This window comes from Halichondria panicea, chromosome 10, assembly GCF_963675165.1.
Source record: "Halichondria panicea chromosome 10, odHalPani1.1, whole genome shotgun sequence".
In the NCBI taxonomy this organism is placed as follows: Eukaryota; Metazoa; Porifera; class Demospongiae; order Suberitida; family Halichondriidae; genus Halichondria; species Halichondria panicea.
In genome coordinates, this window is record NC_087386.1 from 202,942 (window position 1) to 225,706 (window position 22,765).

General features: G+C 44.5%; 5 protein-coding genes across 7 annotated transcripts; 2 read left to right on the forward strand and 3 right to left on the reverse strand.

The window, feature by feature from the left end:
* Positions 1–432: 432 nt before the first annotated feature.
* Positions 433–4,254, reverse strand: LOC135342846 (uncharacterized). Its single transcript, XM_064539680.1, has 4 exons — positions 3,190–4,254; positions 2,777–3,097; positions 1,767–2,300; positions 433–1,345 (listed from the first exon to the last, which is right to left on the reverse strand). The coding sequence occupies exons 1-4, from the start codon at positions 3,314–3,316 to the stop codon at positions 837–839; spliced, it is 1,491 nt and encodes a 496-aa protein (XP_064395750.1). The 5' UTR covers positions 3,317–4,254; the 3' UTR covers positions 433–836.
* Positions 4,255–5,099: 845 nt separating this feature from the next.
* Positions 5,100–6,332, reverse strand: LOC135342851 (small ribosomal subunit protein mS31-like). Its single transcript, XM_064539687.1, has 6 exons — positions 5,960–6,332; positions 5,849–5,910; positions 5,675–5,796; positions 5,498–5,625; positions 5,373–5,446; positions 5,100–5,323 (listed from the first exon to the last, which is right to left on the reverse strand). The coding sequence occupies exons 1-6, from the start codon at positions 6,289–6,291 to the stop codon at positions 5,181–5,183; spliced, it is 861 nt and encodes a 286-aa protein (XP_064395757.1). The 5' UTR covers positions 6,292–6,332; the 3' UTR covers positions 5,100–5,180.
* A 53-nt stretch (positions 6,333–6,385) lies between these two features.
* Positions 6,386–8,831, forward strand: LOC135342850 (general transcription factor 3C polypeptide 5-like). Of its 3 annotated transcripts, none has more exons than XM_064539684.1 (11): positions 6,386–6,525; positions 6,606–6,667; positions 6,727–6,874; positions 6,992–7,072; positions 7,127–7,217; positions 7,419–7,540; positions 7,612–7,688; positions 7,741–8,008; positions 8,063–8,250; positions 8,296–8,389; positions 8,654–8,831. In XM_064539684.1, exons 1-11 carry the CDS (start codon positions 6,447–6,449, stop codon positions 8,716–8,718), a joined length of 1,275 nt encoding a protein of 424 aa, XP_064395754.1. In that variant the 5' UTR covers positions 6,386–6,446; the 3' UTR covers positions 8,719–8,831. The 3 variants fall into 3 exon arrangements, with proteins under 3 accessions (XP_064395754.1, XP_064395753.1, XP_064395756.1); XM_064539683.1 differs by having other exon boundaries at positions 6,727–6,934; positions 8,654–8,829; XM_064539686.1 differs by lacking the exon at positions 6,606–6,667 and having other exon boundaries at positions 6,412–6,525; positions 6,727–6,934.
* A 77-nt stretch (positions 8,832–8,908) lies between these two features.
* On the forward strand, positions 8,909–19,698 carry LOC135342847 (ATP-binding cassette sub-family C member 10-like). Its single transcript, XM_064539681.1, has 28 exons — positions 8,909–10,072; positions 10,213–10,302; positions 10,353–10,457; positions 10,516–10,632; positions 10,699–10,824; positions 10,876–10,961; positions 11,014–11,155; positions 11,366–11,530; positions 11,643–11,792; positions 11,948–12,085; positions 12,141–12,245; positions 12,311–12,418; positions 12,765–12,895; positions 12,967–13,123; positions 13,175–13,313; positions 13,451–13,665; positions 13,747–13,869; positions 13,918–13,953; positions 14,004–14,176; positions 14,278–14,438; positions 15,300–15,413; positions 15,461–15,630; positions 15,685–15,746; positions 18,152–18,209; positions 18,262–18,395; positions 18,647–18,792; positions 18,956–19,166; positions 19,480–19,698. Exons 1-28 carry the CDS (start codon positions 8,957–8,959, stop codon positions 19,613–19,615), a joined length of 4,614 nt encoding a protein of 1,537 aa, XP_064395751.1. The 5' UTR covers positions 8,909–8,956; the 3' UTR covers positions 19,616–19,698.
* On the reverse strand, positions 19,687–22,045 carry LOC135342849 (arylsulfatase-like). Its single transcript, XM_064539682.1, has one exon. It carries the CDS (start codon positions 21,362–21,364, stop codon positions 19,814–19,816), a length of 1,551 nt encoding a protein of 516 aa, XP_064395752.1. The 5' UTR covers positions 21,365–22,045; the 3' UTR covers positions 19,687–19,813.
* Between the last annotated feature and the right edge of the window lie 720 nt (positions 22,046–22,765).

Consider the following 22,765-nt stretch of genomic DNA (forward strand, 5'->3'; position numbering starts at 1 on the left):
ACATTATGTTGAATGGAAAGTTTGGAGTCAGATACAAGGACTAGCTTACTCTCAAAAGTACATGCAAAAGTATAAAGAAAAAAGAAAAAAGTTTTTTTTGTATATTATTATAATGAACTCTTGTTAGCGCGTACGGTAATTTACAAATTCGCTAAAATTCACTAAATTAGTACCCGTATAGCTCGAAATTTTCGAAGGGCTTAATTTTCGCAGATTTCGTGGGTTAGCAATCTTACACAAAAATTAAGTCCACGAAATTTTTTCTTTAATTTGCTTTAACGTGCAAAGATTTAAAGACGTGGCTTCCGGTAAGCAGTCATTCCGCAAACATTGTGCAACGAAATGCTTTTAGAGGCCATGCAATATAAGTGCCTCGAAAATTCGTGCTATATACACGGTAGTAACAATGATACAGTAAGTAAAAATTAATGTTGTCAGTACTGACTCAGGAGAATGCATTGAGGGAAGCAAAGCGACAACTTGAAGGAACAGAATCTGCTGAGTCAGCAGTCAAGAAGCCAAGTCGCCTGGCACCCTACAAGATACGTAAGATGCTGTCCAAGAGACAACGCAGAGTGAGGGCATTGGGAGACTGGCAGCCATCACAGCAGGACAAGGTTATCAAGAAGAGAAGGATTGTCAGAAACTACAAACACATCACAGCAGTTAGAGAACTAGAACAGAAATCAGAGCATTGTATAATTATACTGTCATTATAATTATTACTTTTCTTGTCTTTGAATTAAAAAAGAAATATTGTACTTGTGAAATTGTACACAAATTAATGGCGGAGAATAATTATAAAGAGTCAGTCAGTTAGTTAGTTAGTTAGTTAGTTAGTTAGGTCCTAGCCCTTCATTGACATAATACCCATAAGGCAGGTCATCAGGCGGACAGCCACCTCGTATATATAGATGCCTGCTTGAGATAGACTCATACAGTTGATTCTCCAGGACTGTCACTGATGGGGGGTGGGCTCCATAGGACACGTTGGGGCTTGTGGAGATATCTTTATCCAGGACTGTCACTGAGGGGGGGTGGGCTCCATAGGACACGTTGGGGCTTGTGGAGATATCTTTATCCAGGACTGTCACTGAGGGGGGGTGGGCTCCATAGGACACGTTGGGGCTTGTGGAGATATCTTTATCCAGGATTGTCACTGATGGGGGGTGGGCTCCATAGGACACGTTGGGGACATCATTATCGGCTTGAGTGATCTTGAAACGCCGTCGTACCAGGAGTATGATTGTGCAAGTTATGAGCAGCGAGAGTAGTAGGACCACTGCCAACACTGGGAGCAGAATGATGTTGTCTGGTGAAGTTGTAGGACAGATATCTGGTGAATCTGTGTGGGTAGATAGTAGATCACACAGTGTCGTGTATATACACATGTATACCGACAATTTGGTGGGGTGTTTTAATTTGGCGATTTACCAAATTTAAAACAAACTGCCAAATTAAGTTAGTTTCCTGTGGACAACGTCATTGCCATATATATATATATATAGTAAGACGTCAAATTAAGTCAGTTCAAATGTCTCATTCGCTAATACCGTATATAGCCAGTAATTTCGGGGACAAAACATTCGTGGTTGAGCCTTCACTCGTGAGTAAAATATTCGTGGTCTGAGCTCCAACCATGAACATTTTGTCCCCCGGAAAAAACCAGCTATATACTACCCCAACCAGCTACTACCTGCCAAGATGTCCGGTTACATGTATACAGTATCTGTGTCACATGTGTACAGGATACACCACACACATACCTCCTGTGTTGGAGTTGATGGTGTTGATAGAGTTGGAGTTGATGGTGTTGATGGAGTTGGAGTTGGAGTTGATGGTGTTGATGGAGTTGGAGTTGATAGAGTTGGAGTTGATGGAGTTGGAGTTGATACAGTTGGAATTGATGGTGTTGATGGAGTTGGAGTTGATAGAGTTGGAGTTGACGGTGTTGATGGAGTTGGAGTTGGTGGAGATCTGTTGTGATGTCTTGGTGTTGATAGAGTTCGTGTTGATGGAGATCTGTTGTGATGTGATAGAGCTCCCAGAGAGTCTACAAGTGTACAGTCCAATATCCTGGGCTGTCAGTGGCTCTATCCTCAACACAGATACTGGAGAGGTGGTCCCTGAGAAACCTGATTGGAAGCTGATGTCTACTCTATCACTGCTCAATACCTGGGTGTCAGCTTTGTACCAGCCTAACTGTTCCTCAGGTCGAAGGTAGCCACTCATCCCACAAGTCATCTCAGCAAAACGATTACTCACTTCCAACCCAGTTTCCAAGCCAGTACTAAGAGAGGCTGTGGAGAGAAACAGTTCATTGTAATAGAAGCATTTTTGAACGGCCTTTAGTTTCCAATAAGATTAATTTTATGATTTTCTGAAAGCTTAGAGAGAGCTAGGCCTTTCAGATTATGTGTTAAAATCAAAGGTCTATTCTAGGCCTGTTTTTCAAAATACCATGGGCCCACCCATGGGCCCACGGTTATATTTTTGAAAATGGGAAATTACGACCCATTCCAAATTTGAGATTTGAGCATAAATATACCATCTGCTTCTATAAGCTTTCAGAAAATCAGAAAATCCTACCATCAGAACTCTATTATAGTTACAGAGCCAACTCTAGTACTAATAATGAATTAAGTATAGAGCATCTTTTTACGGCCTTAACCTTAGTTCTGTTGGTCATGTCCCGTTCTAAATCTGAGATTTGAGCATTCTACCATCTAAACAGGCTCCTTCTAGAAAAAGTTAAATATGGACTACCAGAACCTACTCAACAGCTCCAGTTGGGCTTCTCCCTGCAGTGTCGTGCTGAGTGCCTGCTCCACAATACAGTCATAGCGTCCCTCATCTAGATAAGACAGTCCAGTTATTTTGAGGGTCAGTTGAGTGACATTGTTAGTTATTCTGCTCTGAATGGTGTAGAGTCTGTTGGTATCAGTGGGAGAGGTCACTATCAGGCCAGAGGGAGTACGCCACTCTACTGTAAAGTTATGAGAGGTCACCAGTGTACACTCTAAGATAGCCCATGATGGTGGAGGTAGGAAGGTACGGGAAGGGAGAGTCACTGAGGAACACGAGAGCTCTGAACCAACTGTGGAGTGGGAGTAAAGTTGCAGCATAATGGAAAGTCCGAACTTGTACCAGCTTTACCTATAATTACACATTACGGAATTCTTAACTCACAGCAAGCATGTCCTATGAGTAGGAGCAAGAGAGCAACTGTTGACTGGGTCTTTGCACACATAGCTGCATGGAGTAGTAGCTTTGAGAGATCAAGAGAATGCTTGACTATATGAACTGCAGAGGCCATACTAATGCTGGTACTGAAACAATGTGACGTGGTTATGGGGGGAATATCATCATGATATAGGAACAGGTACCAAATCAAGATCAAACAATGTGGTTATGAGGGGGAATATCATATATATATCATGATATAGTAAACAGGATATACCAAATCAAGATCAAATTTTTAACACATGCACCAGTAAATGCGTTGAGCGTTATGCGCTCCTTATATGGAATAATTATGCTTGTGTACACAATGTGGTCTCTTTTACTAGGACTTTACTTTTTTAGGAGAATTTTCCATATAAGGAAGCATAACTTTCAACAGTTTTATTCACGTGTTGCAAAGATTCTGCGAACTCCAGTACGTTACCATATATACACGTAATGAATCACCAGCACAATAATGACATGAGGGGCTTCTGTTTGAGCAAATACACACAGCATCACACAGCATCACACAGCATCACAATGCTGAATGCATCACACTGCACTAATAAATGTGGAATGAACATAAAACCATTAACTCATTAACTCATTATACCTCATTAACTCATTAACTCATTAACTCATTAACTCATTAACTCATTAACTCATTAACTCATTAACTCCACTCTACCTGTAATTATCTTGCGTACATGTATCAAGTTATAAGTTTGTTTTGACCTTGCCATGTCTTGAACTAGTTGGGCGGAGCCCGACTGTCCCTGACGGGAGGTCGGGTTTCAAGCCTATGTCAGGGTTTTTCTTGCAATTATGTAACACGCTGATAAGCAGCTATGAATAATCATTTTATTCTATGAATATTATTATTCTGAAGTGGGTGTTAACCAATTTTACCTTGCTTGAGGTTGCGCAACCGGACGTGACACAGAAATGCTGCAATCTGATTGGGCTGCTATAGTTGCAGCAAAGACAAATCCTGACATAGGCTTGAAACCCTACCTCCCGTCCGGGACGGTCGGGCTCCGCCCAACTAGTCTTGAACCAGGATAGCCTCGGTCCCAGGCCGATTTTTCTTTAATAGAACGAAGTTGAAAATACTAGGTAGGCGACCTAGCGTTCAATTGGAGACGGATCGGCCTGGGGTCGAGGCTAGAACCAGGAGTGCACTCCTCTTGAACATACTTTGCAAAACCATTTTGATATGGTTTTGTATGTTTTAAGCGCATGAGTCCTAAGTACATTTATTTAGCATATTTTTGTAACATGATTATCAATGAAAGATATTCCCCCCCCCCCCCCCCCCCCCTACACAAACGACTCAGCTAGCTTGCAGCTGTGAAGCTGTGAAGCTGTGAAGCTGTAAAAGTAGTTCTTGTACCAGGCCACCATCTCCCTCTTCTCCTCAGCAGTACAGTACAGTGCAGTACAGTGTAGTGAGGGTTGTGGTCCAGTGATGCAGGATGCACAGCCTCGAAAATAACCCGCTTGCGCTATACGGTAGGCACCTGGGCACCGCCCACTTCTCCAGTTTGTCACAATAGCCCGAAGCCTCGAATCTAGGCCGTATTTTAATAGGCCTGGTCTCGAGGCTAGAGTGTGGGTGGTATATAGCTGCAGTGCTGGCTAAGCCAAACGTCAAATTTTATTGCAACCCAAAAAGTCCAGCTGGCTTTTAATAGCAAAGAGTCATGCAATTAATGCCTTAATTCTGTTTTCCAATGTGCAAGCAAAAATTGTGGGGTTGCGTAAAAAAATCAGTCATGTAAGACATTATATAGACTATGACCAACTATACGCAACTAACTAAGCACTCTATTAGCCATGTAACTAGTTTGTGCTATATATACTAATTATGCTGGTTCTCATGAGTAATCACAATAATGACTGAGTAGACACAACACACAGCATCACAACTAAATGTCCCTACAACACATAACGACTCAAATAGCTTGCAGCTGCTCTGCTGTGAAGCTGTCAAAGTAGTTCTTGTACCAGGCCACCATCTCCCTCTTCTCCTCAGCAGTGTAGTGAGGGTTCTTGGAGAGTCCAGTCACCACTAACTCCATGAAGTGTCTCACAGGACCTGCAGGAATAGAAGGTTGTGAGGGTTAGTCTCTTTACACTCCCCTCACCTTTCTTAGGGAGCTCTGTCAGAAGGTGGTCCAACAGAACATGATCCTCAAACCCTACTCCGACCTCATCACCTCTGTAGCCACGTAACCAGTGGTAACACACACTAATGTTGTGAGGTACTTACTGATCGTAGTTTTCATTGTCAATGGGGAATTGCCGTGGGAAGGGAATTCCCCTGTTCTCAAGCACGTCGTTATAGTGACTCCACGGTCGCAGCATTAGAAGGTCTTTGATCTTCTCTCGTTCCTCTATCTACAGCAGAAACAGATTGATCAATGAAGCATAGAATATTCATCCTAACCTCAGCGTACGTTGGCTTTCCTGGAGGCTTGATGGGCACTCCTGCCTTTGGTTTGTAGAATAATTCAAGCCTTGGCCCAGCGGTGGGGTCTAGGAACTGACAGCTGGTCACAGCGGAGGACTCTATGGGCCGGGGGAGGATATAGTGATGGGGAGGGTCAGGTTGCTACACTACCTGTTCTCCTTCTCTGACTTTCCCCTCCAGTACTGACCACTTTTATTCCAGAGAGGATGTTCCTGCAATCAGCAATAAATTAGTATACCTACAAGGTACGTGTATACGTACATTAGATCAGGAGTCTCCTTGCCCCCAGCCTCCTGTTCTGATGTCCCCTCCATGTGCTGCATACTCATAAGCAGTGAGTCCAGACCACCACCGCCTTCTCCACCCTCCTCAGGGAGAGCCTTGGCTTTTTTAGCCACCTTCCTACGGTAGTTCTTGCCAGGTCCCTTATCTCCAGCTTTGCGTGGCGTGTTGGGGTCTTTGCTTACAGGGAAGCTAGCAGACAGGCTCCTGAGTCCATACACCAGCCTCAGAGGAGTAGAGAGCTTGCATGGTGCCCTCAAAAGGCCAGATAAATGGCGAGAATATAGCATAGGCTTTAGGGTAGCTGCCATGCTGGTTCCGTATACTACTCTGTGTTTAATTAAGGAATTATCCGTAAACTCTTTTTGGCCACCTTTGAACTCTTGATTCCAAAGAAGCTGAAAGTTCAAAGGTTGTAATAATTGGGTGTGGCCTATCCCTCTATGTACACGCCCACTAAATAGCCATGCAAGAAGAAGCTAGAGATGACCGAGTGTTTGCATCCATTGTGGAGCAGAGAAAGCTGTTCTGTGTAGAGTTACCTGGTGAGCAGCAGCAGTTTATGCATGCAGTTGCAAAATTACCATCTTAAAGTACGTATGATCATCACTTTGCGCGCATGCAGCTATAGTTGAGAATGAAGATCGTGCTATTTCTTGTCTGGGGGGAATCAATGCAATCTCCAAGGTGTTGTGTCATTTTCCAAACGCATAATTCAATGTACACATTAATCCCTCCCTCTCCAGGCCCACAGTGAGAGTGGAGCTGCTCTGGAGATGCGCTTCAGACCGGAGGATCGCTACTGCAAACCAGCACTAGCACGAGAGGATAAGGTCACGAACCTTGTACTCAGAGTGCGTCGTCGGCGGAGACAAGGGGAGAGTAATGGCAGAGGTGATTATGAGTACTCCACTGAGCTTATGGGAATTGCTAACAAGAGCTTCCATTTCCCAGGTAGCCACTAGTAACACCGTAGCCCTCCCCTCACCATGTGTGTGTGTGTGTGTCCAGGTATGGCTGACTACCAGGTCCTGTCCCCTGGTCTCAATGGCTCTGTTCCTCACACACACCCAGCTGACTTCCAACTAGCAAGTATACTAATTAAACAACATTATGTCAAATCTAGCTATCATTACTCCCTCACAGATCCTCTGGAAGATGGCTTCACTGATCGCCAACTTCCTACCTTCTTCCCTCCTGCGTCATTCAGCAAGTTTGACAAACCGTTCAACTACCTGTGAGTGTGTAGTACATGTATGTGCTGCTATGACCCCTCACCCCACCCCCTGTGCTTATGACCCCTCACCCCACCCCCTGTGCTGCTATGACCCCTCACCCCTCACCCTGTGCTTATGACCCCTCACCCCACCCCCTGTGCTGCTATGACCCCTCACCCCTCACCCTGTGCTGCTATGACCCCTCACCCCTGTGTTTGCAGGACTCCCAAGACAGCAGTGTTGGTTGGAGTGGAGGAAGGGTCTGCCACTGAACCAGCACCACTCAAACAAAGACCCAAGAGAGTACACAACATCTATGGATACATGTGCAACTACAAGGGCAGTATCCTCTCTCAATAGTGATGTCATATGATGTCATGCTAGCACTAGTGTTGTGTCCTTGACCCCCCACAGTGATTCCCAGGGAACCACACCCACAAGCTTACGGCCTTCCCTTTGCTGACCATCCCAAGATACAAGAGCTCAAAGATGTATATAATATGTAACAGAGCGATACCTCCTGACACCTTTGACCCCTTACAGTTGTTGGAGGAGCGGCCACTGTGGACTAGGACAGCTCTACAGCACAGGGTGAAGCTAAAGGAAACTTTCCTGAGATGTCTTCTCTCTGTGTTGTGTTACAAGTTTCTGAGTATGCCCTTCAAGAACTTGTGGGTGAGGTTAGGCTATGATCCCCGCAGTGACCCCTCCAGCAAGCAGTACCAGGCCATTGACTATCGTGTCCCTCAAGACCTCATGGGGATGGTGCCAGAGAGCAGCAGGAAAGGAGGATACAGGGGACTAGACAGTGGTATGTCCTTGGATTATTAACTATATGTATGTATCACTCATACACATCCGACAGGCTCACAGAGGGTTGGCGGGGAGGACAGTGGGAGAGGCCCAGAGGGCGGGTTGGAGGAGACAGCATTCACTTTCCTACCAAACAAGTTCCCTACCCAGAGGCAACTCATCTATCAGCTGTGTGATATCAAGGACCCTGAAGTGCAGCAGCTAGTCCACTGTAATGATGAACAAGAGCCACACTTTGAGGTGAGCTCTCACTCCACCTTACCCTGACATTACTAGACCCTCCAGGAGCCCAATGGATGGTGTGAGACTGATACTTACGATAAGATAAGGAGGCTACTAAATACACGACTGAGAGCTATCAGCAACACGCCAGCTAAAGGTGAGCTTACCGTATACATGTAGCGGGTATATTTCGAGGGTATAAACTTTCGCAGAAAGACCGTTTAATTTTTGCAGCATGCATGTTAATGTTAATTTTAATTCGTGTTAATTTAATTCGTGGGTATAAATTGTTTGCAGTATTACATGCGTAATCAGCGAACACCTTAATCCCACCTCGTTATGGTATCCTAGTTGAGAGTTAGGTTCATTTTACATGCACCATTTGCTAATTGATTATCAAATTGTTCACTTTTTATTTCAGAGGCGGCTCCAGTGGCAGTCAAGTGTGACAGCAAACGCAAGAAAACCAGATCAAAGCAAAAATGAACTTGAACAATCTTTTTCACAATAATTATACCAACCACATCATAACACGTTAAGTTGATAAAAATCAGTTGCCGAGGATTATCTGCATACGTTACCAAAACAATTTTTTTTTTACATGACAGGCCGCAATAAGGTCAATAGTTGCGGTAGGCATGACGTCACACAGTATAAGCTTCAAAATGCTATAATTAAACTCGAGGCCAAGCCGCGGTCAAAATAAAATAAAGACATGTAAGAGATGGAAGGCTACCTTGATCTCTGCTACTCCCCTATACTGGGCCCCTCACTCCACTCATCACTGCCCACCAACTCTACATTCACTCCATGGACCAATGGTGACTTTGATATATGCTTTGAGAGCCTCCTAACAACTGGCTGTGCTGTATTGCTGGCTCTAACCAGTGCTCTCTATGCTGGATGTTCTCACACTAACCTGAGGAGAAGGAAGAAGCCACTCGTACTGTCACTGAGGGCACTACTGTGTGTTTGTATTATAGCGACATTCCTAGTCGAGTTGGTTGCCTCATTCTGGTTGGCAAGGGAGCGACCTTACTCTGTGTTATTGATGGAGGCAGCTGTGTTAGTGTGTTGGTCAGTTCACTTGTTGATGCTATGGATAATGAGCAGATCGATATCATTAGCTGGTAGAGGACCTCTCACCCTCCACTGTGCATGGTTCACCACGCTACTCATGGCTGTGTTCAAGCTACACACTGTGATAGCGTGGAGAATGGACAGCTCCCCCTACCAGCGCTACCATCTTCCCATCGATGAAGCTTACTTCACTCTACTGCAGCAGATCACCACTTGTGTGTACTTTGCTCTACAGATACTATATCTGCTCACTCTACCATTCAAGATAGCGCTCGTGACTGGCCACAATGTTCAGTTAGACCCTACAAGGAAATATTTAACAACTCAAGTTGATGATGATGAATCCTCTAGACAACACCTCATCTCATCGCAATTGCCACGGACTGACTATGGTACCATAGCAACCAGCCCACCTTCCCTTAAAGATACCTCTGAAGATGGTGCCAATGTTCTCTCATTGCTAACCTTCTGGTGGGTCCAGCCACTCATGAAGAAAGGTTGGTTGGGAGGACTACAGACCCCCCAGGACTTGCCATCCCTCCCGTCGTCACTCTCCACACACAATGTAAAGGAACAATTTAGAAACACTGTCCTCAACAGAGGAGCTTCTGACTCTAAATGGACTCTTGTCAAGGACTTGAATCGATCGTTTGGACTCCATTACTATCCTCTGGGGCTGCTCAAGTTCCTGGCTGACCTCCTGGGCTTTGCTGGACCACTGCTACTGCACCAGCTGGTGGCATTCATCGAGAACAGACAAGTGTGTGTGTGTGTGTGTGTGTGTGTGTGCGTGCGTGCGTGCGTGCGTGCGTGCGTGCGTGCGTGCGTGCGTGCGTGTGCAGATAGTGATATCAAGCCACACAGTTATTATGTGTGTGTGTACTGCATGAATCCTTGCAGGAGCCCCTATATCATGGTTACCTGTATGCCCTGGGGCTCTTCCTCTCCACTCTGCTAGGAGCTTTCCTACTGACACACTTCAACTATCAGGTAGCCACAGCACTTGCATGCTAGTCAAGGGGTCAAGTTACTGTATGCAGGTGAACAAAGTTGGCGTGAAGGTGCGCTCTGCACTCATCACTGAGATCTATCGTAAGGCACTCTCTGTGACCACTACCACGCTCTCTCACTTCTCCACCGGGCAGGCACGTCACTATATAACCATGTCATAGTACACTATGTTACCGTGGTAACCTATCATAGGTGGTGAACTCCATGAGCACAGACACAGATCGAATTGTCAACTTCTGCAGCAGTTTCCATCAATTCTGGAGTCTTCCATTTCAAGTTATTATCTCTCTGGGGCTCCTTTATCAGCAGGTGAGTGGGTGTGTGGTGTGTGTGGAGTGGGTGGGTGGCCTTTGTTACTGTCTGTCATGTGTGTAGGTGGGTCTGGCATTTCTGGCTGGTCTGGTGTTTTGTGTTCTCTTGATTCCTGTCAACCGCTGGCTAGCAGTCAAGATTGGCAAACTAAGCACTTCTATGATGGAACAGAAGGATGCTAGAGTCAAGGTGTGTGTGTGTGTGTGGGTGTGTGTGGGTGTGAGTGAGATTGCTGTACAGGTGATGAGTGAAGTACTGACGGGTATACGAGTGATCAAGTTCTATTGCTGGGAGAGGTACTTCCTGGAGAGAATCCTTGGAATAAGGTACCACCCACGCACTAGTATACCCTGACCCCCTCACACTAGTCACACACAGATCCCTGGAGTTGAAGGCCCTCAAGGGTAGGAAGTATCTCGATGCTCTCTGTGTCTACTTCTGGGCCACTACTCCTGTGCTCATATCAATACTTACCTTTGCTACCTACGTTGCCATGGGAAACACACTCACTGCTGCAAAGGTATGTAACTAGGCATACTGAGCAGATTATTTTCGTATGGTAGAAATTTTTGTATTTTTCGTATCAGTAGAGTATGCATCTACGAAAATTATATCTGCGAAAATTTTCTGGCACAATAATAGTCGCTATCCTGAGCTGTACGAAAAATACGAAATGGGTAGTCTGTACGAAAATGTGCCATTCAAGCTGTCCACATGCTCCTATCTGCAGGTGTTCACCAGTATTGCCCTGTTCTCCATTCTCATATCTCCTCTGAATGCTTTCCCCTGGGTTATCAATGGACTAGTGGAGGCTTGGGTCTCAGTCAAGAGAGTACAAGTTTTCCTCAGACTAGAAGAACTGGGACAATATTACACTACTCTACAAGACAAGCAGGTTAGGAGCTAGTGTGTGCGTGTGGGTGGTGTGTGGGTGTGTGTGTGTGGGTGTGGCTATATTGTCTGAATCAACTTTTTTGCATGTACATACATGTACATACGTTACACAGGGTTTCCATGGTGATGATCAGAGCATCCCTGCTGTTACTATCAACCACGGCTGTTTCACATGGACCACACCCACTACTACTGAGACCACACCCACTACTACCGAGGGAGAACGGGTGACTCTGACTGACATCAACCTCACCATACACCCAGTGAGCTACACCTGTATCTATATCCTTACTTCTACTATTAACGATTTTTATGTCCTCGATTAAACGCCGCGATTTCAATAAAGATTGTACAGGCCTCAACGGTACTGTGTTCCCCTATGTGTAGTCAACCCGTGTCTCTATATACCACTACACAGGGAGAGCTGGTGGGAGTGGTGGGACGGGTAGGCTCCGGTAAGAGCTCCTTGCTCTCAGCCATTACTGCTGAGATGAATAAGCTAGGAGGGGAAGTGGGTGTGGCTTGTGTGGGGTCAGGGTTCGGACTGGCTACCCAGGTGAGGGACAACTATCCATACACTCACGTCTGTATTACCACATTCCTGTACACAGGAGTGTTGGATCCAACACGCCACCGTGCGGGACAATATACTATTTGGACTTCCTTATCAAGCTGACCGCTACAATCGTGTGCTCCATGCATGTGCTCTGCATCAGGTGAGCTGTCACATGACATGTACCCCCTCCCTCGAGGTGTCACATGACTTGTATCCCCCACATAGGACCTCCTGGTGCTGCCCGGGGGGGACCTCACTGAGGTGGGAGAGAATGGAGTGACTCTCAGTGGAGGTCAGAAGGCACGCATCTCACTGGCTAGGGCTGTCTATCAGGTATACCTCAGGTTACTATTATAGACGGGTAGTAATTTTAGCGTTTTCAGATTTTTCTCTGTTTTTAGGGTAATAATTTTGGCGGATTTGTAGCAGATTTGTAGCAAATATAAACAGGAGGTTTAAGGTTGAATGGAGTCAGAGTCAGATACGATAAAAAGGGCTAAATGCGTTTATTTCAGAAATTAATACTCGTGAAAATATTTCACTTTAAGAATTAGTACCCATTAATTTGTAATGGTAACCTAACCCCCCACCTACATGACCCCCCCTCCCCTATATGATCCCCCACCTACATGAACCCCCCTCCCCTATATGACCCCCCTACATGAACCCCCCTCCCCAGGATAAGAGTGTGTACTTGTTGGATGACCCACTGTCTGCAGTGGATGCTCATGTGGGAGCTCATCTCTTCACTCATTGCATCATGGGACTATTGGCACGCAAGACTAGGATACTCGCCACACACCATATAAGGTAAGACCTCGCCACACACCATATAAGGTAATGGCCGGATGGAATGCTATCACTGTACATGTATATCACAGGTTTCTGAGCGAGGCTCACACTGTGGTTGCCATGGAGAATGGTCGGATAGTATCATATGGCCCACCCTCTGTTGTCCTGCCTAGTCTAGTAGCCAGGGAGATCACATCTCAGCCAGAGCCAGAAGAGGACAGTTGCAGTGATGCAGATACTGCAGAGGTAATGAGTCAATATAGCCAAGGATATCATGACTGTAGCTCTCCCTTGCAGCCGTCCCCCAGTGATGTGCTGGTCAAGGAGGAGGAGAAGGAAGTGGGTGTGGTCAAGCTGTCTGTATACCGTGCCTACTGGACGTCAGTGGGTCATCCCCTGGCAATCATCATCATGACCTCATTCCTACTCATGCAAGGTGGCCCCCCCCCCCCACACACACACACACACACACACACACACACACACACACACACACACACGCCCACACACACACCCACAACACACACACACACACACACACACACACACACACATACCCTCCTCCCTGTACAGCCTCGCGTAATGTCAGTGACTGGTGGCTCTCTTATTGGATAGCACATTCCTACAATGATTCTTATGCTAGTGCTAATATCACAGCAAGTGTCTATATTCCACACCACTCGACTCTCAGTTCCAATACATCCATTCCCATTCTGTCCCTAGAGGGTGCCTCAGACAACCTGGCCTTCTATCTAGGTATCTATGGTGGTCTAGCTGTTGCTAACACGGTAAGATAATGCCCCCACCCCCCACACACACAAGACCCCTCCCCCACACATGCCCACACACACACACACACACACACAAAGGTGTTCACACTGCTGAGGGCGTTCCTCTATGCATATGGTGGTGTGAGAGCCGCTACTGTCCTCCACAAGAGACTACTCAGAGCTATACTCAGAGCACCCGTGGCTTTCTTTGATGTCACACCAGTAAGTGGTTGAGGGTATGATTGTCATGTGATATTTTTCTGTTCATAGATTGGTCGGATCATCAATCGCTTCTCCTCTGATTTGGTATGTACTATACAATATAAGCAGAGACATGTTTGACCCTCTCCCCACAGTATGCCATTGATGACAGCCTCCCTTTCATTCTCAATATTCTACTGGCGCAGTTCTTTGCCATACTGGGCACTCTGGCAGTCACCTGTTATGGTCTGCCATGGTTTGCCCTCCTCCTCCTACCACTGGGGCTACTGTACTACCACATACAGAAGTACTACCGCAGGACCTCAAGGTACCGTGTGTAATGTTTGCTAGCATCGAACAATGTGCGAACTTTGCGAGCGTTGATCACTTCACAAAAATACAATCACAAAACCTAAACTGTTTTCTTAGAGAGCTCAAGCGGTTGTCAACCGTGACACTGTCTCCAGTCTACGCCCACTTCTCAGAGAGTCTATCTGGACTGACCACGATACGAGCACTGAGAGCTAGTGGCCGGTTTGCAGAGGAGAACACAACACGACTGGACCTCAACCAGCGAGCCAACTACAGCAGTGAGTGTGTGAGTGTATGGGCGTGGTGTATGTGTGTGCTAGTGAGTGTGTGAGTGTGTGGGCGTGGTGTATGTGTGTGCTAGTGAGTGTGTGAGTGTGTGGGCGTGGTGTATGTGTGTGCTATCTCTGAGAGCCAGGGATTTTTATTCAAAATCATTACACGGAATTCAAGTGATATAGCAGCTGAAGGAGTCCCCAAACCATTGATTATTCTTTGATTGCGGGTGGAGCCACAACTTTAGTACGGTTGATCCAATGTCCAAAATTTTATGATATAAAAATTATTCTGAAAGCTTAGAAAAATACTTTTCAAATGATGTGTTAAAATCTAAAATTTCGTTGGCCATAATTTGTCATTTTTCGGCCTTGGACCATAGGCTATTTATTATTCATAGTATCACCAAATTGGCAAATAATTTTATCTCTCGAATATGATTTTTGATGACACCATTTGAACTATTTTTTTCTAAGCTTCAGAAAATCCTAAAAATATTGACATTGGATCCACGGAATTTAAGTTATGACAGCTGAAAGAATCCCTGAACCATTGATGGAGGGAGGGGTGTAGTTGAACATCTTTCAACAGCCTTAATTTTAGTACCGTTGATCCAATGTCATACATTTTATAAATTTCTGAAAGTACCTTTCAAATTTTAACATCCAAAATTTCGTCGGGCCATAATTGTCATTTTTCGGCCTTGGACCATGGGCAAATTGGTTAATAGTTTTATCGCTCAAAATGAGCTTTGATGATACCATTTGAAAGGTCTTTTCATAAGTTTTCAAAAAATCATAAAATCGTTGAAATCTAAAGCTATGTGTGGGATGTACTCACTTTAACAGCTATTTTTATTGTTGCAGGTTTTGCAGTAGCTCAGTGGTTGGGTATTCGGCTACAGATGCTCGGTGTTGCCATGGTGACAGGAGTGGCCCTGATTGCAGTATTGGAGCACCACTTTAACAGTGTTGACCCAGGTATATGTACACCCTGACCTCTGACCTCTGACATCACACTGTCGTAGGACTGGTGGGTTTGGCTATATCCTATGCTCTCTCGGTGACGAACCTTCTGTCAGGGGTCGTAACCTCTTTCACCGAGACTGAAAAGGAGATGGTGAGTGTGGAAAGAGCAGAACAGTACATAGGGGGCGTGGTCAATGAGGGTCAAAGGTCAAGTGCAAGGACAGTTGCTGTGAGTATGTTCAAATTTATTTAGTTTTAGTTCATATTCTCTTGTTGTTTATAGCCTCCAGTTGGATGGCCAACCAGAGGAGTAGTGGAGTTCAAGGGAGTCCACCTTGTGTACAGGTATGTGTGTGTGTGTGGGCGGTGGAAAGAAATGGTTACCATCAAAGTTGATATTCGAGTAAAGGCAATTTCGATCCGATACCATGGATCCGAGGTCTAAAAATGACAAATTAGGGCCCCAATGAAATTTTGGATTGAAACACATCGTTTCAAAGGTAATTTTCAGAAAATCATAAAAATGTTGACATCAGATCAACTGCACTGAAGTTATGGCTGTTGAAAGACACCCACCCCCCTCCCTCCGTTTAATTAATGATTTTGGGAATCTTTCAGCTGCCATAACTTGAATTATATGGATCGAAAATCAAAAATTTTAGGTTTTTCCGAAAGCTTAGAAAAAGACCTTTCAAATGGTACAATGGTACCATCAAAGTTGATATTCGATAGTTAAAAATATTTGCCAATTTGGAATTTGAACCCACTCACGGGAACGCAAAACTATTGCTGGTGAATTAAACCCTCTCACGGGAACGCAAAACTATTGCTGGTGAATTGAACCCACTCACGGGAACGCAAAACTATTGCTAGTGAATTGAACCCACTCACGGGAACGCAAAACTATTTCATTGTACTGAAGTTACATATACATGTATGGCTGTTGAAAGACACCCCCCCCCCCTCCTCCGTTTAATTAATGATTTTGGGAATCTTTCAGCTGCCATAACTTGAATTCTGTGGATCGAAAATCAAAAATGTTAGGTTTTTCTGAAAGCTTAGAAAGAGACCTTTCAAATGGTACCATCAAAGTTGATATTCGAGAGATAAAAGTATTTGCCAATTTGACGATACCATCATGGATTTTTTTTGGATCAAAACACATAATTTGAAAGGTAATTTTCTAAGCTTTCAGAAAATCATAAAAATGTTCACATCGGATCAACTGTACTGAAGTTATGGCTGTTGAAAGACACCCCCTCCCTCCGTTTAAATAATAATTTTGGGAATCTTTCAGCTGCCATAACTTGAATTCTGTGGATCGAAAATCACAAATTTTAGGTTTTTTCTGAAAGCTTAGAAAGAGACCTTTCAAATGGTACCATCAAAGTTGATATTTGATAGTTAAAAATATTTGCCAATTTGGAATTTGAACCCACTCACTGGAACGCAAAACTATTGCTGGTGAATTGAACCCACTCACGGGAACGCAAAACTATTGCTAGTGAATTGAACCCACTCACGGGAACGCAAAACTATTTCATTGTACTGAAGTTATGGCTGTTGAAGACACCCCCCCCCCCTCTGTTTAATTAATGATTTTGGGAATCTTTCAGCTGCCATAACTTGAATTCTATGGATCGAAAATCAAAAATTTTAGGTTTTTCCGAAAGCTTAGAAAGAGACCTTTCAAATGGTACCATCAAAGTTGATATTCGAGAGATAAAAATATTTGCCAATTTGGCGATACCATGGATTATAGCCCATGGTCCGAGGCCGAAAAATGACAAATTAGGGCCCCAATGAAATTTTGGATAGAAACACATCGTTTGAAAGGTAATTTTCTAAGCTTTCAGAAAATCATAAAAATGTTCACATCGGATCAACTGTACTGAAGTTATGGCTGTTGAAAGACACCCCCCCCCCTCTCTTTAAATAATAATTTTGGGAATCTTTCAGCTGCCATAACTTGAATTCTGTGGATCGAAAATTAAAAATTTTAGGTTTTTTCTGAAAGAGACCTTTCAAATGGTACCATCAAAGTTGATATTTGAGAGTTGCCAATTTGGAATTTGAACCCACTCACGGGAACACAAAACTATTGCTAGTGAATTGAACCCACTCACGGGAACGCAAAACTATTTCATTGTACTGAAGTTATGGCTGTTGAAAGACACCCCCTCCCCCCCCCTCCGTTTAATTAATGACTTTGGGAATCTTTCAGCTGCCATAACTTGAATTCTGTGGATCGAAAATCAAAAATGTTAGGTTTTTCTGAATGCTTAGAAAGAGACCTTTCAAATGGTACCATCAAAGTATATTCGATAGTTAAAAATATTTGCCAATTTGGAATTTGAACCCACTCACGGGAACGCAAAACTATTGCTGGTGAATTGAACCCACTCACGGGAACGCAAAACTATTGCTAGTGAATTGAACCCACTCACGGGAATGTAAAACTATTGCTAGTGAATTGAACCCACTCACGGGAATGTAAAACTATTGCTAGTGAATTGAACCCACTCAAGGGAATGCAAAACTATTGCTGGTGAATTGAACCCACTCACGGGAACGCAAAACTATTTCATTGTACTGAAGTTATGCCTGTTGAAAGACACCCCCCCTTCCGTTTAATTAATGATTTTGGGAATCTTTCAGCTGCCATAACTTGAAATCTGTGGATCGAAAACAAAAATTTAATGTTTTTCTGAAAGCTGGTGTGTGTGTGTTGAATCACTGTAACTCTTCAGGGAGGGTCTACCCCCTGCATTGAAGGACCTCTCATTCATCACTCGTCCCATGGAGAAGGTACTGCCTCTGTGTGTGTGTGTGTATGTGTGTTGACTCCACCCCCTATCAGCTTGGTGTGGTGGGGAGGACGGGGGCCGGCAAGTCCAGTCTCTTCCAAGCATTGTTCCGCCTCACAGAGCTGACACGTGGGACTATTCTCATTGACTCAGTGGACACAGCCGTTCTCTCCTTGGAGAACCTCAGGTGCATGTGACTGGCCGTGTGGTTCATGATGTAGTGTATATATACTAGAGTATTTGCTGGAAAACATTTGCAAATGAGCCAATTTAACAGAAAATTGGACCCTTTGCGATCTAACTATTGCATTTTGACCAACTGTACTGTATCAAAGTTCGCATATGTTGTTTATTGCTAGCACAACGTTACAGTAGTACGGTCGGCACGGTAACTGCTGTAACGTTACTGCCACCTTGTGTAACCCCCCTCCTATATAGAGGTGTGCTGGCTGTGATACCACAAGACCCCTTCCTGTTTAGTGGCACTGTGAGGGACAACCTTGACCCTGGCAGCCATCACTCTGACACAGAGCTATGGTCAGTGTTGGAGAGGTGTCACCTGAAAGACCCTGTGCTTCAACTAGGTGAGATATGGACTATACAATTATGCTTCATCATTGGCTATCTTCTTGCTGCTATAATTATGGGTGAAAATGTTCAATCTAGATAAACTAGATTACGTAGTCTACATGTAGTTAATGAAACAGTTGGCTAGTAACATGTGTTGTGTGACTCCACCCCCTTCAGGTGGCCTAGGAGCTGAGGTCCAGGAGCGAGGTCGTGTGTTCTCAGTGGGTGAGAGACAGCTGCTGTGTTTGGCCAGAGCTCTCCTCACCAGCGCTAGGGTCGTGTGTGTGGATGAGGCCACGGCTAGTGTTGACATGGACACTGACTCTCGTATCCAGGAGACAATTCGCAACGAGTTCACACATAGCACTGTCATCACAATAGCTCACAGGTGAGTGGGCGTGTGCACTGCAGTCATAGTGTGTGTGAGTGGGCGTGTGTATGTACAGTAGTGGGCTGGGACTAGCAGTTGTAGCTTAGCTGTTTTGGGCTTTCTGTATATATAGCGGCTGATATAGTGGTTGGTGGGTGTCACTCTAGAAAGTGTCTTTTACTGGGCAACAGGTTTCACTTTCGATGTCCAATAAGCTTAGAGCCAAGCATTCTTAAGTTACCCCCTTCCCTTATATTTCAAATGCCTACCCACATATAATTATTATATCATTCTAAAGTCATGTTCATTATTTGCACATCCTTCCTCATAGGATTGAGACAGTGCTGGGCTGTGATCGTATACTAGTGATGGAGGCTGGTGGGCTGAGGGAACTGGACACACCCACTCAACTACTAGACAACAATCAATCACTGTTCTACAAACTCTACAAGGAACACACTAGCTAGAGCAAGCGTTCATTATTTTATCAGTAACTTTTATGTCGTTTTCTTATACAAACTTTTGATTGATTAAATGATTGAAAAACAAATTTACTGACAATAATAATTATCATTGTTCAATCATGTACAAATATACAATGTATAATAATTATAAACATGTATATATATAATGATAACGGATTCGATGTATAATTATGGAGGTACTCAATTGCAAGGGTAATCTTGAGGGAGCATTTGCTTGTTTCCAGGGTAATGAGGGGAATATAGAGTGTTGCCCACCCTCCTCTGTAGCACTCCATCCTTGACCCAGCCATCACCTCGTCCCTCATTCTCAAACTGACTGACCATTCTAGCCCGCCACTCGAGTAAGGCACTGTTGTACTTAGATTGCCCAGCAACATTGACCAGCTCCTTGTCATCCTGGGTCATATCAAACAGCTGTTCGTCAGGGTAGAAGGCTCTGAATACATACTTCATCTTCCCATCAGTGAGAGCATTCCAATGAATGATAAGGCTGTACGTTATGGACATCTCTAGGTCAATATACTCGCGCCATTTCAGAGTCGGGGATTTCTTTAGTGTTTGAAGAAGTGAGCTCCCATTAACTGTATCTGGTATATTGATTCCAGCAACGTCTAGGAAAGTTGGCAATATGTCCCTCATTTCAGTGACTACATCCAGAGAGGTGCCACGCTGCACACTCACACTGCTGTCCATAGAGGGAGGCCAACTCAGCAACATCGGTACACGGGCTGAACCAAAGTATGGATAGCCTTTACGCCACAGGAAATGGTCGCCCATCATGTCACCATGGTCAGATGTGAAGAATATAAATGTATTATTTCTAAGTCCTTTTCTGTCGAGAGTTTGTAATATTTCTCCAATCCACTCGTCCACAAAACCAGTACTGGCATAGTAAGCTTGTCTGGATAATCGCACACTTTCAGTGCTAATATTCCCTGCCCACATGCTAGGGGGTGGTGTGTCGTAGTGTAGAGCGTACTCCTTATCCCACGCATTGCTAATAAACGGAGGGGGCATATCATCTGGTTTAAACTGTTCCATCCATCTCTTTGGTGGATCGTAGGGACTGTGGGGTCGGTGGAAGGACGCCTTCAAGAAGAAAGGTTGTGAGTTATTGTAAGTCTCAATGAAGCTTGTAGCTCCCCTCCCAACCCATGCCGTGGGGTGGAGGGACTCTGGCAGCCCGTACACTGCAGCTCTATAGTCGTTATACTGTAATCCAGTGGCCATGGGGTTAACTTCAGGGTAGGTCTTAGCAAACCACTCGTCATAATCGTCCAGTTCTTGTGGGAGGCCATCGTACAGATCTGTCTCGTGGTAGCCGTGTTCAATACCACTGTTTGTAGTACTGTTCCAACCAAAGTGATCCTTGCCAATAGAACAAGTATAGTATCCAGCATCGGACAAAGCTCTCGGCATCTCAAATTCATACTTCGTGGCCACGTTGCCATAGCCCAACATGCCATGATACCAAGGGGAGAGTCCGGTTAGAATTGCTGCCCTGGCTGGGGTACATATAGGAGTGGAGCTGTACGCATTGGTGTAGCGGACACCATCAGCTGCAAGTCGGTCCAAGTTAGGGGTCTGTGCTAGCTTGTTTCCAGAACAGCCCAACGCGTCAGCTCTCATCTGGTCTGCCATCAGGAAGAGTATGTTAGGGCGGTCCTCATTTCCTTGAACTGTGGTCAATATCAGCAGGAGTGCTGCCACTATCCAGCTAGCTGAGCTCATCTTGTAAACACAGTCGAGTCTCTCTGAGCAAACAAAGGGGAGGGGCTTGTGCAGCCACAACTTTCAATTATACCATCAGGAGTGAAGAGGAGTCAAGTTGTAAACAAGAGACAAGACTGCCAACTGTAAAGACTGAAGTGAATAGCAGAGGATTATATCAATTCAAGACATGCAGAACTCTTTGAAGAAGAAATGGACCAATTCTAGCTACATCATTCTATATCCTACACCTGTACCACATGCTCTCTCTAGTAGTAAACACTCTTTGATCCGCTGTGTATACGTTTTGTGTTGCGTGTGCCGCTTGCACTTGTCATTAGAACTTCAACACCCGCACATTTTAAATTTGTGCTTTCCATAATTTTTGTCACGGTAGTTTTCTGGGTTTTCTGGGTAAGAGGTTGGAGGGAGGCCTTCATGCTTACCACAGCCATGTACCCTATATGAATGTATATACACCTGGAAGGCTCATGGTATTTACCCTATATCACATATCGAGAATTACAATGGATATTCCTGTGTCAGAGCACACCCTGCCTGGTACAAATAATCATTCTCCATATAATCACACGCTTCTCCTACATTGTTTATATACCGTGAACTCTCTCTCTCTCTTAGGTGAACTAAAGAGGGGTCTCAACAAGATAGCTAGCTGCTCAGACGAAGAGGCGAAAGATCAGTTCTCTGAGTCACTATATACTATACAAGATATTGCATGGCGGAACATAACTATGTGCAGTTTGAATAATTGCCATGGCGACCAGTACCTTCCACACTCGCTAGACTACTTAGACTATCGTGGCAAAGATTAATTTACTTTGAACATCAAATATTGTGTACATGGTGACTGACTACTTGCTGTATACATGTGCTTATTAAAACAATACCACATTAATCTTTGTCACTCGAGTTAATTATATAAGCCGAAACAATGGCAAGCAGATCATAAAAGCTATAATTATAATTATAATTATACTGAACCAACGTTTAAAAAAAAAGCGGTCTGGCCAGAAACTGCTTAGGGGATAAGTACTACTTTTTAAGGTAGCATAAGTACTGCTTTTGAGGGCAGCATAAGTACTACTTTCGTAGCATAAGTACTACTTTTTAAGGTAGCATAAGTACTACTTTTTAGGGTAGCATAAGTACTGCTTTCGAGGGCAGCATAAAGTACACTACACCTAGCAGTGCATACTGTGAGTTACAGAACTCCTGATAAAGTAGCGCTCTGATGGCAGATGCCAGTTTCCCGACACCCAACCACCAGCTCCGGAGCCCCATGAATAACCAACCACAAGCGCTACTTACTTTGGGTCACCGAAAGTGATTTGTATAAAGTGGGCAGTGATAGTCTGTGTCTCATAAATTAGCCGCCCTTTCTAAGCTAGTCTCATGTATCAG